The 14840-nt window shown below is 38.3% G+C and overlaps 2 protein-coding genes across 8 annotated transcripts in view; one reads left to right on the top strand and one right to left on the bottom strand.

The window, feature by feature from the left end:
- The window catches only part of PREPL (prolyl endopeptidase like), a 51562-nt gene extending 46856 nt beyond the window's left edge, over positions 1-4706 (top strand). For all 5 annotated transcript variants that reach the window (XM_045771799.2, XM_045771797.2, XM_045771801.2 and 2 more), the window contains 4 exons: positions 224-373; positions 743-866; positions 1683-1756; positions 2123-4706. In XM_045771799.2, the coding sequence (XP_045627755.2) occupies positions 224-373; positions 743-866; positions 1683-1756; positions 2123-2212 (438 nt within the window). In that variant the 3' untranslated portion in view covers positions 2213-4706. The remainder of the gene's footprint in view (positions 1-223; positions 374-742; positions 867-1682; positions 1757-2122) is intronic.
- Positions 1-14840, bottom strand: part of SLC3A1 (solute carrier family 3 member 1) — a 55391-nt gene that overhangs the window by 17750 nt on the left and 22801 nt on the right. For 2 of the 3 annotated variants that reach the window (XM_087863361.1, XM_045771804.2), the window contains 5 exons: positions 13840-13964; positions 12250-12445; positions 9117-9284; positions 8157-8273; positions 2737-3329 (listed from right to left, as the gene is read on the bottom strand). In XM_087863361.1, the coding sequence (XP_087719487.1) occupies positions 2889-3329; positions 8157-8273; positions 9117-9284; positions 12250-12445; positions 13840-13964 (1047 nt within the window). In that variant the 3' untranslated portion in view covers positions 2737-2888. Of the gene's footprint in view, positions 1-2736; positions 3330-8156; positions 8274-9116; positions 9285-12249; positions 12446-13839; positions 13965-14840 lie in introns of those variants that run through there. The other variant, XM_087863362.1, reaches the window with a different exon arrangement.

The raw sequence follows: 14840 nt of genomic DNA, 5'->3' as shown, positions 1-14840 counted from the left end.
TGAAAACTGTAAAGGCCAGTTATAAATCACAGGCCCTAGTTAAGGACTGAGTAGTCTGCCTCCTGGGAATCCACATGGCTTCTTGACCTTTGTTCTCTCATGTCTGCATGTATAGTCATAAAATATAATATTTTTCTGAAACTTGTTTTAACAACTTTTAAATTTCTTAAAAAGGTTTAAATTTCTTTGCCTTCTTTGTTTGTTTGTTTGTTTGTTTGTTTAGGCACCTTTTTTGGATGTTCTCAACACCATGATGGACACTACACTTCCTCTGACATTAGAAGAATTAGAGGAATGGGGGAATCCTTCATCTGATGAAAAACACAAGAACTACATAAAACGTTACTGTCCCTATCAAAATATTAAACCACAGGTAGTGAAAGACAGTTCTGATACACTATCCTAAAGTGATAGAAGAGATATTGAAAAGGATACTTACCCATGCCAAGGCAGGAATTTAGGGCTGTAGGTCGTTTCTGCTTATAATACCCAAACACCTTTCAGCACCATCTCTCAATTTCATAGTTCAGGAGAATAGATACGGTCATGGCCTCGCTAGCCAACAAAAGGCTATTCCAGATACAAGTGGTCTAGTACTATCATACTATAGGTCTCTCAATATCAAATGAGAGAAAATATCTAGCACCTATATGAAAAAATTGGAGGTAGTTCTTTTTCATAATCTATAAGGTAGAAAGGGACCACAGGGAATAATGTAAACTATGCATCTGTTTTCTTTCAGCATTATCCTTCCATTCACATCACGGCTTACGAAAACGATGAGCGTGTACCTCTAAAAGGAATTGTAAACTATGCTGAGAAACTCAATGAAGCCATTACAGAGCATGCTAAGAACACTGGTGAAGGTAAGAGACCACCTATATGCAGGGAACATAGCTAAATGGACTAGTACCTTCCACATACTACTCAGTAATACACTTTATGCTATAGACTAAGTCATCTGCCCATGCTTTTGGACAAACAGTTGGTTTTTCTATGACTACTCACTTGAGGCATATATAATAACTATACCTGCCTTGCCTCTTTTTGAAAGGTAATATTAAAATAAGGTAAGCAAGGCACAAAGAAAAATAAACATCAAATATAACTTATAGATGTACTGTCATAAAACACTCTTTCATTTAATATTAATTGAGCCATTATTCTTGGAAACTTCTAAAAAAAGAGATTCTAAAGCTTTTGCTGTGGAGCTTCAGTGCCCAAACTAGCTGCTTTAATTTTCTCTAGATCTTTCCATTTCATTGGATAAGAATTCGTACCTTTCTTCCTTAGTAAGACCTTTTGGGCTCAGGGAGGGGACGGACCCACATACAAGTTCTCAGTCACCTTGTTTTCACCTTCATGCTTCATACCCATTGCAATAGTAGCTGTTTCCAGGTCACAAGACTCTGATTTCACAGAGCCTGTCTGGCTTCCTCTTGAATCACAACCTTCTCCATGTGGCCCTACAAGTAATTTCTATCCAGTGTCCTCAGCCATTGGTCTTCCTCCTGCTTTCTCTGTTTCAGAAATCTTGTCTTCTGCTTGCCCCGTCTCTTTCTTGGTGATGATAGTTTATGCCTTTTTCCTTCACTGTTATTTTAATAGCATATGTGGGAGGAGAGGGGAGAAATGAGTCTCAAAAAAACCCTTCTAATTGTTTCATATGTTAACTCTTTCAGGCTATCAGTCCCCCAATGTTGTTTTAGATATTCAGCCTGGAGGCAATCATGTGATTGAGGATTCTCACAAAAAGGTACGTTATCAAGCCCTTCTCAGTTGACAGATGTCCAAGTAGAGATGTGTGGTAGTCAACATTCCAGTGGTTGAAGCAGGGTTTATGACAGCTGCTTCGTAACTGTCTGGTCTGTGGCTGAGGCCCAAGGGGGAAAGAGGAACGCTGACTCAGTCAAGAAAAAGGATTCCCTCTTAAAACTTGTACGTGAGCCCTGTTAAAGTAATGTAATCTTAATTGTCGGGAGCACCTTCTGCCTCTGTCTCAAATAATAAAAGTACTCTTGCCACAAATCGCTGACTTAAGGTTTGGGTGAAGATGGACAAAGAGATTAGCGCTGGAGTTTTACCACAAAGGCCCTCTAATTTTTAAATGTGTTTCTTTTAGATCACAGCCCAAATTAAATTCTTGTACGAGGAACTTGGACTTGACAGCACCAGTGTTTTTGAGAATCTTAAGAAGTACCTAAAATTCTGAAATGCTGCATTCCATGGGAATTGGAAACACACTGAAATATTTCATAGTCTTATTTCCAGTTGGGTAAGCAAAAGTGAGATTTTTTTTTTTAAGTTAGTAATTTTTTAAAATCTGCTTCTCCATCCCAGTTTTGTCTAGTGTACATCTCACTTGCTTATACTGTTCTCTCATTGGTGCACATGCCCCTTAACCTACGAAAGTAGTTTTCAAACCATGCTCCTCAGAAGGACATGGACTTGGGGGTGAAGGAAGGATTGGTGACAGCACAACTCTCCCCCACCTCCTTCAGAACAGCTTTGTTTTTGTCTGTTCTAACATTTTCTTTGAAAAGTTTACAAATCAAGGTCCTGCCTCTTTGCTAGTGAACGTTTTTAGACACTTTAGTAAGTTATCCTGCAATTTCTATGCCTGTATTTTATGAAAAAAGGTAACATTCTTCACATTAGAATTCACCAGATCTTTCTAATCTGGAGTCCTGAGGTGTTCCTATCATCTCTCTTATATTGATTCAATAAAGTTACAAGTTCTAGAAGCGATAATTTTATTATTTTGTAAAAACATTTGGGAACCTTTTCTAAACCAGTTATATTTACCCAGCAGCATGCTGTACGTGAAGTTACTGCAAATGCTTATAATAGACAGGATGCCAGTGTCTTCATCTCTTTCATAAAGGTGCCTAACACAAGCTGTGCAGTATGTTTAATACACTGGAATAGCATGCCCGATTGGAAACAAAACATCTGTCTCTGAAAGCTGTTTGGTGATGAAGGAGATTTTTCCTGTTGTATTCAAGGATGAGGCCTTCTCCTTTGTCCAGTAAAATGGCATCCGTATCAACTTCACCGCCTTTGTAGGCAGAATTGGTACTTAACCTTATCCTCATTCTTCTGGGAATATTGGAAATCATTTCCTCTAGATTTACCACTGTTGATTCTCCAAAATTCAGAACCACAAGAAAGACTCTGTCGATGCCATCCAGCTCTCTTGTGTACACGACAGAGTGGCTGTCATTCTGCAAATAGCAAAACCAGCCCCTGCTGAGGAGCAGCTCGTTGGCATGAAGCAGACTTAATTCTTGATATAACTTCAGTGCTGATCTGGAGTCAGTCTTTTGGACCTATTTAAAAAAAAAAAATTGATTCTAAGAGTTGGGGTTTTTTTAAAATATATTTTTAGTATCAACTAGGACCTTATTTCCTAAAAAAATTTGCCTCGGTTTTGCCCCTTAAAATGACTACCAAATTGTAAGTATTGATAGGTAAGTAAGAATAGTTTAACTATTGAGAGAGAGCGCAAATGCAGGGAGTCATTGTTTGCTCAGTGCTTTGCTACATCTTGGCCAGAGATGATGAGGGACCAAATTTGACTCCACTTTAGGAATTCCAAAGCGAATGTCCATGTCTAAGTTATCTGGTATTTAACGTGCCTAAATACAGTCCCTTTATGCTACACTGTAACTGGTAGAAGAGCAGCCACTGTGGACTCTGAGGGCCTCTCTGTTCTTTTTTGTAGCAATGTGGGTTGCGTTACTTTCAGACATGTATTCCTTGCATAGCTAATGGTGAACAGAAAGTTGCAAAAAAGGATGCAAAGTGCTGCCTAAAGGGAAAGTTAAAAACCGTACTTCTTTAATGCATGTCCATAAGGAAGATCAGGCTTTATTTCACAGCTATATAGAACATATACAGTTTAATGTCGTGTTTTCCTTTAACATTTCAGGCATCCTCGCCTGTTACTATGTTAAAATGTCATTTTAATAATGACAGGATAAAATTCTATTGGATGGATATACCATACTTAACCGTCTCTCTCATTTCAGCATTCAACTTTCTAATATTTTCAGTGCCTCCCCCATATTTGGGTTATTTATTTAGAATAGAAAGACAATTACTATGTCAAAGAGTATGGACACTTGATACATAACGCCAAATTAGTCTTCATAAGAGCTGTTGCCAAATCAGTGGTAGTGTTCATTTCCTTGGACTCTGTTGACTGCAGTGGTGGTGGCTGTTGTTGCTGTTATCATTGTTGTTTGGGGGCAGGTGCCTAATGTGTGGTCTTCGGTGGACATTACTGAATGTTTGAAAAAAATGTTTATTCTCTGTTATCAGGTACAAAGGTATTTATGGTACATGTATATGGTATATGTATATGACTTGTCAAATTACTATTAACATTTTCTATAGCCTTAGATAATGCATGGAAAAGCCTAGTTCAGTGCCACTCACAAAGAAGTGCCCAGTAAGTGTTAACTATTATTTGTGTCTGCTTCCTAAAAGTATGTTGACATGTCTCTCTGTAATTGTGGATTTGTCAGTTTCTCTTGGCATTTCTCATAGTACTTGTTTTATAAATTTTGGAGCTACTGTTAGATGCACAGATTCATGACTTGTAGTGGAATGTTCTTTTATCAATTTTTGAAAATTGCATTTGTCTCATAACGCTTTTCTTATTGAATTCTATTTTGTCTGCTATTAAATATTTCCACACCTGCTTTTTGTAACATTATTTTTCTAATAGGAAATGCATGCACACAGTATAAAATTTGTTTATAAGAAGAATATATAGAATAAGGTTTTTCTTAATACCGTTAGCTAGCTTTTCACTTCCTCTCTCAGAAATAGACCTTATTAGTTTATGTAGGATACATTTTATGCCTATGCAAACATATGTAGGTATACTTTTTCATTATACAAATAGTGGCATGATACACCATTATGGACACTATTTCTTATTTAGTACATCTTAGAGATGGTTTCATAATAGCAGTGCTTTTTTTAAAAGCTTCATACTAGTCCATCGTATAAATTATATAAATTAACCATAACTGATTCAACTGGCTTTCTATTGATAAAATATTTAAATCATTCCCAGAGTCATCTTCTATTAAAAACATTGCTGTGGTAGAGATCCTTGAATATTTATCATTTTCCACATATACAGGTATTCCCGGAATGAAATTACTAGGACAAAAGGTTTTATGCATTTTTTTGTTTGATAGCTATAGCCAGGCAGCAATTTTTAAATATTATTTTAATCTGAGAGTTTTTATCTTCTAACGGGTGAATTTAACTTCTATTTGTGATTACTGTATGTTCAGACCTAATCCTATAGCCCTTTTTTATCTTTTGTTTATAATTGTACTATTGTTTTCATCCTTTTTAGTGTCAAATTGATTTGATGTTAATATTTTTCCTTCTAATGTTCTTTGAAAATTATACCCTTAAATTTGTAATGCCCGTTTTAAATTATACTTCTCTTGACATTTGGAGCAATGCTGTGCAACAGAACTTCCTGCAGTGCTGGAAGTGTTCTGTATCTGAGCTAACGTGGTAGCCACTAGAAACGGTGCTAGTGTATCACAGGAAGTGAATTTTTCATTCTGTTTAGGAGTCTTAGTGGTGAATGGCCACTAGGCAGCTCAAATCTAGAGCAAGTTCCTGTTTCCATGCCCCGAAAAGAGTGCTGTAGCCTGCTCGCTCACATGTTCTCTCAACTTCCCATTTAGAAGTCAGTCACTAAGATTTTTGTTCCAGAACACCTTCTTTACCTTCTTTTACATTGTGTATCCAAAAATATCCTTAAGTTCTTTTCCTTACTGTATTTTATACGTCATATCTTTTTTTTTTAAAGTAATCTCTACACCCAATGTGGGGCTTGAACTTAAAACCTTGAAATCAAGAGTCGCATGCTCTACTGACTGAGCCAGCCAGCACACCCCACACATCATGTCTGTCTTTTAGATTCATTTTGTTTTAGTTGCTGATTCTTCTTTCAGAAAGTGGCTCTATATGGAAAAATTGGGGTCCTTGCTGGTCTAGGTCTATATTCTTGAATGCTAATTGGAATGGATATAGGACTCTAGGATTAGAATCAAGTTTCCATCACAGCTTTAAAGATTAAGGTACTAATGTGTTCTAGGATCCACTTGAAAAGCCAGTGCAACTCTCAAATCCTTTGCTTGGGCAATCTGTTTTGGAGTTTAGTTTCTGCCTGTATTCTTGCCATTCTAGAAAAGATAAATACCCCTGAGTTTTCTCTATTTCTTGGATTATATGTTTCCCTCTGTTCTCTTTACACTATTATTTGCCTTTTTACAGTGTGTTCTGAGGGGAGAGTCTGGATCAGTTTTCCAGCACACTAATTAGAATTTCTATTTCAGTGTTTTACAGTGTTCTACATTTCTAAGATCTCTAATCACTTTTTTTTTTTTTAAAGATTTTTTAAATTTATTTGTTAGAACACAAGCAGGGGGAGCGGCAGGCAGAGGGAGAAGCAGGCTCTCCACTGAGGGACTTGATCCTAGGACCCGAGCCAAAGGCAGACGCTTAACCAGCTGAGCCACCCACGCACCCCAATCACTTTTTTAAAAGAATTGTGAGACTCCATAAAACAATATATCAATAATGAAGTCTTATGTTTGCTATATCTCCTCTACTTTCTACACTGTTAAGAGTGATGTCTCTCTTCTTAAATTTTTCTCATATGTGGTGTGATTCTTGGTAATCCATTTACTTAGGCAACTGAAGACAGAGTATCACAATGCAAATCTCTAGTAATTATGGGAAGCTTAATTTTACTTTTAGAAATTAAATTCTTAACCTATCTCTAGGGCTTTTATGGATATATTTTATTAAATAGCATTCCCTGACTTTTTGTAACTTTTGTTACAATTCGGCATCCCTCCAAACATTACTCATGATTATTTGAAAGGCTTGGTTAGTGTTACAGGAAAAAAACCTTTCGTGTTTGCATTTTTCCATCTTCTGGCATACATTTTTATGTAAGATTTCTTACATTTTGGACTCAGATTGGCCTATGGGAACATTTTGGACATAACAAAAATCAAGAGATTAAATCTAAACACAGATGTTTAAATAATATATTTTTGTCTTCAAGGACCTATGAATATATGAAGCAAAAGTAATACTATCCCAAAAGCCCGTGAGGCGTTGTAGGAGCAGGAGCTCAAAACGGAATAACCTGGGGAGACTGCGCCTACGGTGGGGAGCACTGAGTAACGTACAGAATTGAACCACTACATTATACACCTGAAACTACTGTAACATTATATGTCAACTATACTTCGGTAATTTATTCCAAAAATAGTAGACTGCGGTAAGGGGAAATTTTTACGTCTCATGGAATGCCAGTAATTTCTCTTCTGAGGTAATTTAGATTGTTTTCCAGTGACATTTTCACTGGTACATGATTCCACCTGGAGCCATTTCATATTGTTCTGGCCTAAGGAAATGTACTTTAGTATAAACTTTGCCAAATTGAGCAAATTTTCTAAACAGGAATGCACAGATTCCAGCAATTCCAGCTGAATTTGGCAAACTTGATCACCTGAGTACAGAAAATAATATAGGCAAAAGCCAACGGGTGTGCTTTTCCAGAACAGCTACTTTTAGGAATTATTCATGTCTTGGTTTCTCCAGGTAAATAGCCTTGATGGTCTCCTTCCTTCCTTCTCTTTTGAGGGCAGGAAAGGAAGACAGATGGCTGGGCTTATTGAAAGACTTCCATAAAATTTCCTTAAGAGCTCAAAGCTCTTAGGGGCACCTTGGGTGGCTCACTTGGTTAAGCATCTGCCTTCGGCTCAAGTCATGATCCCTGGGCTTGATCCCTGCATCGGGTTCCCTGCTCCCCCACCCCGCTTATGTTCTCTCTCTGAAATAAATAAAATCTTAAAAGAGCTCAAAGCTCTTAAAGTCATTCCACTGAACAGTTGTATATTCTGTACAATAATTCACATGGTGCACTTCTGTACCAGTTTGTTTTTTTCACAAAAACATGACTTAAGAACCTACAAGACAAGTTCATGTTAGTGACTTAGAGCATCTGTTGAAGTTGTAGGTACCCTCGGCGTGACTGTATGTTGTCAGCACAGAGACTCATTACATGTTTCTGGAATCAATATAACAGTTCCATTGATACTTACATCAACATTTACAGTATGGTAATCTGAATTGATGGGTAACCAGGTGTGACTGGCTTCAGAAAAACCAGCATTTGAGCTGTTGTCCCACTGCATTGGTGACTTTGAGAGGAGGGTATTCTGTGTCAAAAGAAAACCGTGATCTAGTTAGTAAAAGAAATATCATTTGGCCATGATTTATTTCATAATTATTTAATTCCCTGTATTTCTTAGTTAATACTTATATTCATTAGCATTCATAATGAAAAGGCTTCAGTATTCAGTACCTAAACCAGCTTCACATTTTTAATTGGAAAAATAGTGACATATAGTAACTGGACTTTGGTACATGCTTGGAATCTTTTGCTGCTTGTCCCTAAAAATGAGTAAGGTAGGATTTAAAGATGGACCATTACCAGTTCATTCCATGGTACAGTGATAGTTCAAGTATGCAGCATGTACAAGTGAGCCTAAATTCTATCCTCTTATCCGACCTGGTTATTGCACTTGAATGCACACGCACAAATTTAGGAAATGCACGCCAAATATTAGGGGAATTGGATCTTCTACATTGAAAGCTAACCATACAAATTATTATAGGTTCACCCAACACAATTTTGATATCCATAGCTCAAACAAAAAATAAAAATCACTCACGTCTGAGGCTATGCATTTACATTTATCAAGATGAAGAATCTTTGTGCTGTGTTCAGATGAAATCTAGCACTACAGACAAGCACTATAATTAATGTTCCAAACTCAAAACACAGGTTCTCAAATTCTAGTGTGCCTAAGAATCAGGTGGAAAACATCTTTAAAATGTGGATTCCTGGGCTCTACCATTCAGTTGTGTGGCTTAGGAAACAGCATTTTTAAGCTCCCAGGCAAGAGCGCTAATAGTTAGAAAGGAAAACAGAGTAATAATTTTCAGCAGAATAGGAATGGTAGATTCTCTAGTTTCACATAGTTAGATTGTTAACTTACAACATCATAGCTTTCATTGAGGTTTGTGGCTAAAATATTTCTCATTCCTATTTCTTCCCCATAGTAAGTTATGGGGGTTCCAGGGAGTGTGAAAACAAGCATGTTCATGATGTTGACATATTCTTCCCCAAAACGAGAAGTCAGCCGGGCACTGTCTGGTCCACCGATCTGAAAGGCAAATACTTTAAGAACATAGTTCAATATACAGTCTTCCGGAAGATTTACCCTATTCCACAAAAAGTTCATCAGGCAGAAAAACAAAGTTTGCTGTGGGTACCCTGGTATCAGCAAGCCTGGATTTGAGTCCCAGCCCTGCTACTTACTGTGTAATGAACCAATTTACTGTCTTGGCCATTATGATTAACAAAATGGTGGTAACAGGTTACTTCACAGTGATATTGCAAATGTGATAAAATTTATGAGGGTACATTTTAATATTTTCACACATTTGGATAAGAGAATAGGGACAAGAAAAAAGAACAGGTGCAAGGGACAGGCAGGAGAGATTTCTAAGGGGGGTGTGTGTCTTTTGAACTATTCAAAACAAATTTTGAAGATAAATCAACTTTTATAGAGAAATGTACATAGTCCAAGAGAAAATTTTCTAAAGTAGTTTTTAAATTTGGTATTTCTATGTTAAATGCTTTAATTACATATTATATTACATGTTATCTAGTCCTTACAACATCATAGCTTTTGTTAAGATATACCACAACTTGATCTCATGTGCATATACTGAACATGGCATTTTACTATATAAAGTACTTACGGGACACCTGGCTGGCTCACTCAGAAGAGCATGCAACTCTTGGTCTTGGGGTCATGAATTTGAGCTGCACGTTGGATGTAAAGATTACTTAAAAAAAAAAAAAAATACTAACACCTACATTACTTATTGCCCTCCTCCACTGTCAGGTATTATCTCCATTTTGGAAATGATGAAACAAGCTCTCTGAGAAATGCATCACTTATTCAAGGCAAGGTATGATGCAAAACCAGCATTTGAGAATAAGAATTTGGGTGGAGGTTGAGAATAAGAACATGGTTGGGGTTTTCATTTTGTACTAAAACTATCTTTACAACTATCTTTTTATAGACCACTATAAATTATTTTTCTGTTTTTATGACCGGAAAAATCAAATTTCGTCTCTATTTTATTGAGAGCCTCTGATATGGTTTCTAAGCTTTCTTAGAGCACTTTCTTTTTCAGAATTGAAATATTTCCACAGGTAGTTCACAGCAGTGGACAGAAAGAAATCCCAGTCACCTAGGATATTGGAGACCCTTGCTATATGAAAAACAAGTGCTAAAACTCCATTGTAAAATTTTGTAATATAGGGGGCACTTGTGGAATGGTGGGAGAAGGACCTCTAAAATCTCTACCATAAAAAGGAGAATGCTGGCAAAAACTAAAAATCCACTGTTTCAGAACTCTGGAAACTAGCTAAAGGCTTTCAACAATACAAGAAGTATTTATGCAAGAAAAATAGCAAGCTTTGTGTCATTTTAACCGGACTTAAACTCATGCCCCTCAGATCCACAATAGCCTTGAAAACCTCAAACTTAGAACTACCGTAGCTAAAAACCAGGGGCCACTGGAGGGGCAGAATAAGTTTAGAGTTCACTATTCGACCTTTCTGGCACTCACTTTCAGTTGGGATTTTTTTTTTCCTTTATCAGAGAAATGCCTTATTGCCAAGGTATTTGCCAGAAACAACAATTGGTTCGCATCACACCTGCCTGAGGTGGTGTTACCAACTGGGGCTCAACAGAGACTAACCAAAAACTTTAAAAGCTGGGGGAAGAGGTGACCATACTGGCCTTTGAAGGTCTGACAGAATCAGAGAAAGACAATTATCATAGATTCCATGTATCAGTGAGATCATGAGAAACAAGGGCAGAGGATGAGAGGGGAAGAGAGGAAAAAATGAAACAAGAACCCGGAGAGGGAGACAAACCATAAAACACTCTTAATCTCAGGAAACAAACTGAGGGTTGCTGGAGTGGAGGGGGTGCGAGGGATAGGGTGGCTGGGTGATGGACTTTGGGGAGGGTAAGTGCTGTGGTGAGTATTGTGTAAGAGATGAATCACAGACCTGTACCCCTGAAACAATACATCATATGTTAATTTTTTAAAAGACCATTAAAAAAAAAAAAGTCTGACAGATTTCTTGGAATCTAGAACATGTGCAGATGCCCTAGAAGACTTGAGAAGGCGCTGATCTCTCACCTCTGGCTAACCTTGAAACTCCGTGCAAGCAGAAAATGAAGACTAAGGTAGAACTACAGACTGCCTGTCAGAGGGTTGAAGCATGCCCCAACACACACACACACACACACACACACACACACACACACAGCCCCTTCAGCAAAGGCTGGGAGAATGAATGGTTCAACAGCGGTTCAGAAATCTCTTCCAAAAAAAAAAAAAAAAACTCTTCCAGTCATTAACTGACAATAAGCTCACCACGTGGCCACACCCAACAAAGAACACATTTTACAAAATTCAAGAAAGTCACTAAAGAAAGAGCAACAACAAACACCGGGGAGGAGGAAAGAATGGGATTTCCTACATTACTAAAAATACCCAGTTTTCAGCAACAGAGGAATGGAAGACCTGCAAAGAAACAGGAAAAAGCAGGAAAATATAGCCCATAAATAGAGAAAGCAGTAGAAAGTGTGGCTGAGGAAACACAACATTGGACTAGCGGACAAAGACATTTATACTTAATGTTCAAAGAACTAAAACTACAGAATTTAAAGTGAGGACAGTGTCTCATCGAATAGATACTATTAATAAAAAGAATACGAAGAAGAGCCAGAAAGAAATTGCAGAGTTGAAAAGTATGATCACTGAAAGGAAAAGTTCACTAGCCAGGCTTGACAGATTTGAACCGTCAGAGAAATCAGCAAATTTGAAGACGGAGCAATCGAGATTATCTAGTCTGAGAACCAGAAGGAAAAGAAGAAAAATAACAAAAACCTGGTCAGAGGCTGGGACAAACAGGCCTGGCTCACTAAACAATCACCATTAAGGGAAAGGTTAAGATCACTTACAGACAGACATACCTGTCGTTTTAGGGGTGACAAGCACAGCAGCACCAGATATGCTGACCCAGGCATGAGGACTTACCATCCAGTTAGGCCATTTTCCTTCTGGCATGTTTTCCATCCAGGATGTGATAACCTCAAACACACTGTTCCCAGAAGGAGTGTTTAGCTCACTGAAATAATTGTTGAAGGGAAAATCTGCTTCTTGAATAAAAGGCAGCCCATAATACATCATGGTCCTGTCGGTACTCTCTCCATAGGCTTCGGTCCCCATGAACCTGGAAGAGTTGGCAGGATATAGTGTCCTCAGGGCCCGTCAGAAGACTGGGAAGTATTCTCCAGCTGCTTCAGTCTGCTTGACTATTAACCATATCTGGCTGGGCTCACTAGGAATCATAATCGAGCCAGATGGCCAAGTAATAGCACGCTGGGTCACCTGGATGATTTCTCATTTCTCATGGACAGTAAACCCAAGGACTAGCCTGATACTAGGCTGTGTCTTAGAGTTAAGATACACATTTGAATCTCAGTCAATATTGTTCTCTTCTTCCTAAATCTGATTAAAACTCAGTAACTTCCATGAGCACTTTATCAATTCTCGTCACTTTGCTTAGAATGTACAGTGTATGTGCAATCATCTGAGGGGGTTTTCCCCAGAAACCTCTTGATAGGAATCCCTGTAAAGTCTCACTTTATTACTGGGGTGCACTCTTGGTTAATAAAAACCAGCACTCCAGGGGCGCCTGGCTGGCTCAGTTGGTAGAGCACATGACTCTCGATGTCAGGGTCATGAGTTCAAGCCCCACTTTGGGTGTAGAGCTTACTGAAAAGCAAACACTGTCAGGGAAAGACACATTATCCTGAATTACCCACATCAATGCTGGCTTTACCTGTTTGAGGTAAGGACATAGTATATGGAGCCCGGGTGTTTCAGTTCCAGTCCCATCCCTGCCATTACCACCTGTGTGACCATTGCCTCCGTGCTTGGAGTCTCCCATTTCCTCATCTATAGAATTGGGATACCAATCAGAGGACCTACTCTAAGGAGGAGAAATTTCTTTAATTTTTCTGTTAATGCTATTGGGTGATCTGTATACACATAGTAAGAGATTTACTGAGTGTTTATTATGTGTCAGTCCCTGTTTTAAGGGCTTCATCTACATTATCTCATGCAGTCTCACAAAACCCTGATGGGGTGTCACTGTTACCTTTTAATTACTGAGAAAATGGGACTTGTATGAGGGAACCAGTCCAAGGTCACACAGCTGTCCACAGAACTCTGCAGACTCTGATTCCAAAGCTGTGTTAGCAAACCATTGTGACCTAATAGCAGCTTAGTTGAAACATGTGGATTCATAATGTACACTGGACACTAACAGACCAAACAGTAATGATAAAAATAGAATAGTTAATGGCTAACATTTAGATTATATACTACCTTTTAAGTGATTTTCACAAAATTCCTGTGAAGTAAGTATTTTACAAAAGAGGAAACAAAATCAGCAAAGTTAAGCAACGAGAAAGAATATACTAGGCCCTGGCATAACCAAATTATAATACGCTGTAGTCACGGAGGTTTGTTGAGTAGCTTGAACCTCAGAATGCCTGCCTGTGAGGGATTAACTACAGGTCACACCCTACGCCCTTGAACAGACTTATGTCCTATGGTTACCTGTATCTCCCAGGCTCCCTGCTGTATTGGTCCATTGTCTGCCGGAAGCTCCGGACGATGTCATGCATTCCCACTTGCGTGGTGGTGAAGTCATGGTACAGCTCCCAGTATTGTGTGACCGTGTCCTTTAGAAGCAGAAAAGCATGGTTGCCATCATTTCACGTGTCAGATGCCCATAGTTGGCCTTACGCGAACATAGACTGTCTCCTCAAAGGGCTCAAGACAAGGCAAACATGCTGAAAGATGATCCTAGGACTTTCAATGCTAAGGGGTTTTGTAGCCGGAGAGTAACATTCATGACTATTATTAACTCAATCTGGTAAACAAACTTTGCTGAACATCTAAACATTAATTATAAGTGCATTTAACAGAATCCTCCTCCCAAACATTTAATTCTCCTAAATGCTGCACTTAAAAGACAAAGAAAACATAGTTCATTATTACACCTACACTTGATCTGCTTATAAAATTACTATTCAGAGTGTCATAGTTTAGAATAAAGGCTAGAAGCGGTAAAGAACCGCTTTGCCACAGTTTCAGTAATTTTTCCTGATATTCATTCTGTGCCTTGCTAGGGTTACAGTAATCCAGAATCCGAAGTAAGAGATCCTAACACAAGCCAAGGTTGTAAGCCCTGGGCTGGGACATGGACAGTGTAAACCCGCAATGCCATCCACTCAGTGGACCCCTTTTTAATAAGTGAACTTGCTTGCTAGATCAAGTAAAGTTTTTGGAATCTGAGGTCTCTTCCTGAAATCACTTTTTCTTTAGGTTTTTCTTGGATAGCGCACAAAACCTATTGTTCTGATCACATCATAACCGGAAACATAGGCCTCTCTTACAACATCTCATCATAATTAGCAAGGTTTCTTTGAGATTTCTTCTCCAAGGATAAGTGCTTCTCTTTGGGACTAATATATGACTTCCCCTGCCCCTTCATTTTTCCTATTAGAAATCACGTGCTTTACCCACCCCACCAAAAAATAGCCTTTGGTTTATGA

The sequence above is a fragment of the Ursus americanus genome, chromosome 7, assembly GCF_024610735.1.
Source record: "Ursus americanus isolate L20-20 chromosome 7, mUrsAme1.1.p, whole genome shotgun sequence".
Classification (NCBI taxonomy): domain Eukaryota; kingdom Metazoa; phylum Chordata; class Mammalia; order Carnivora; family Ursidae; genus Ursus; species Ursus americanus.
This window is presented reverse-complemented; position numbering and strand designations above follow the sequence as displayed.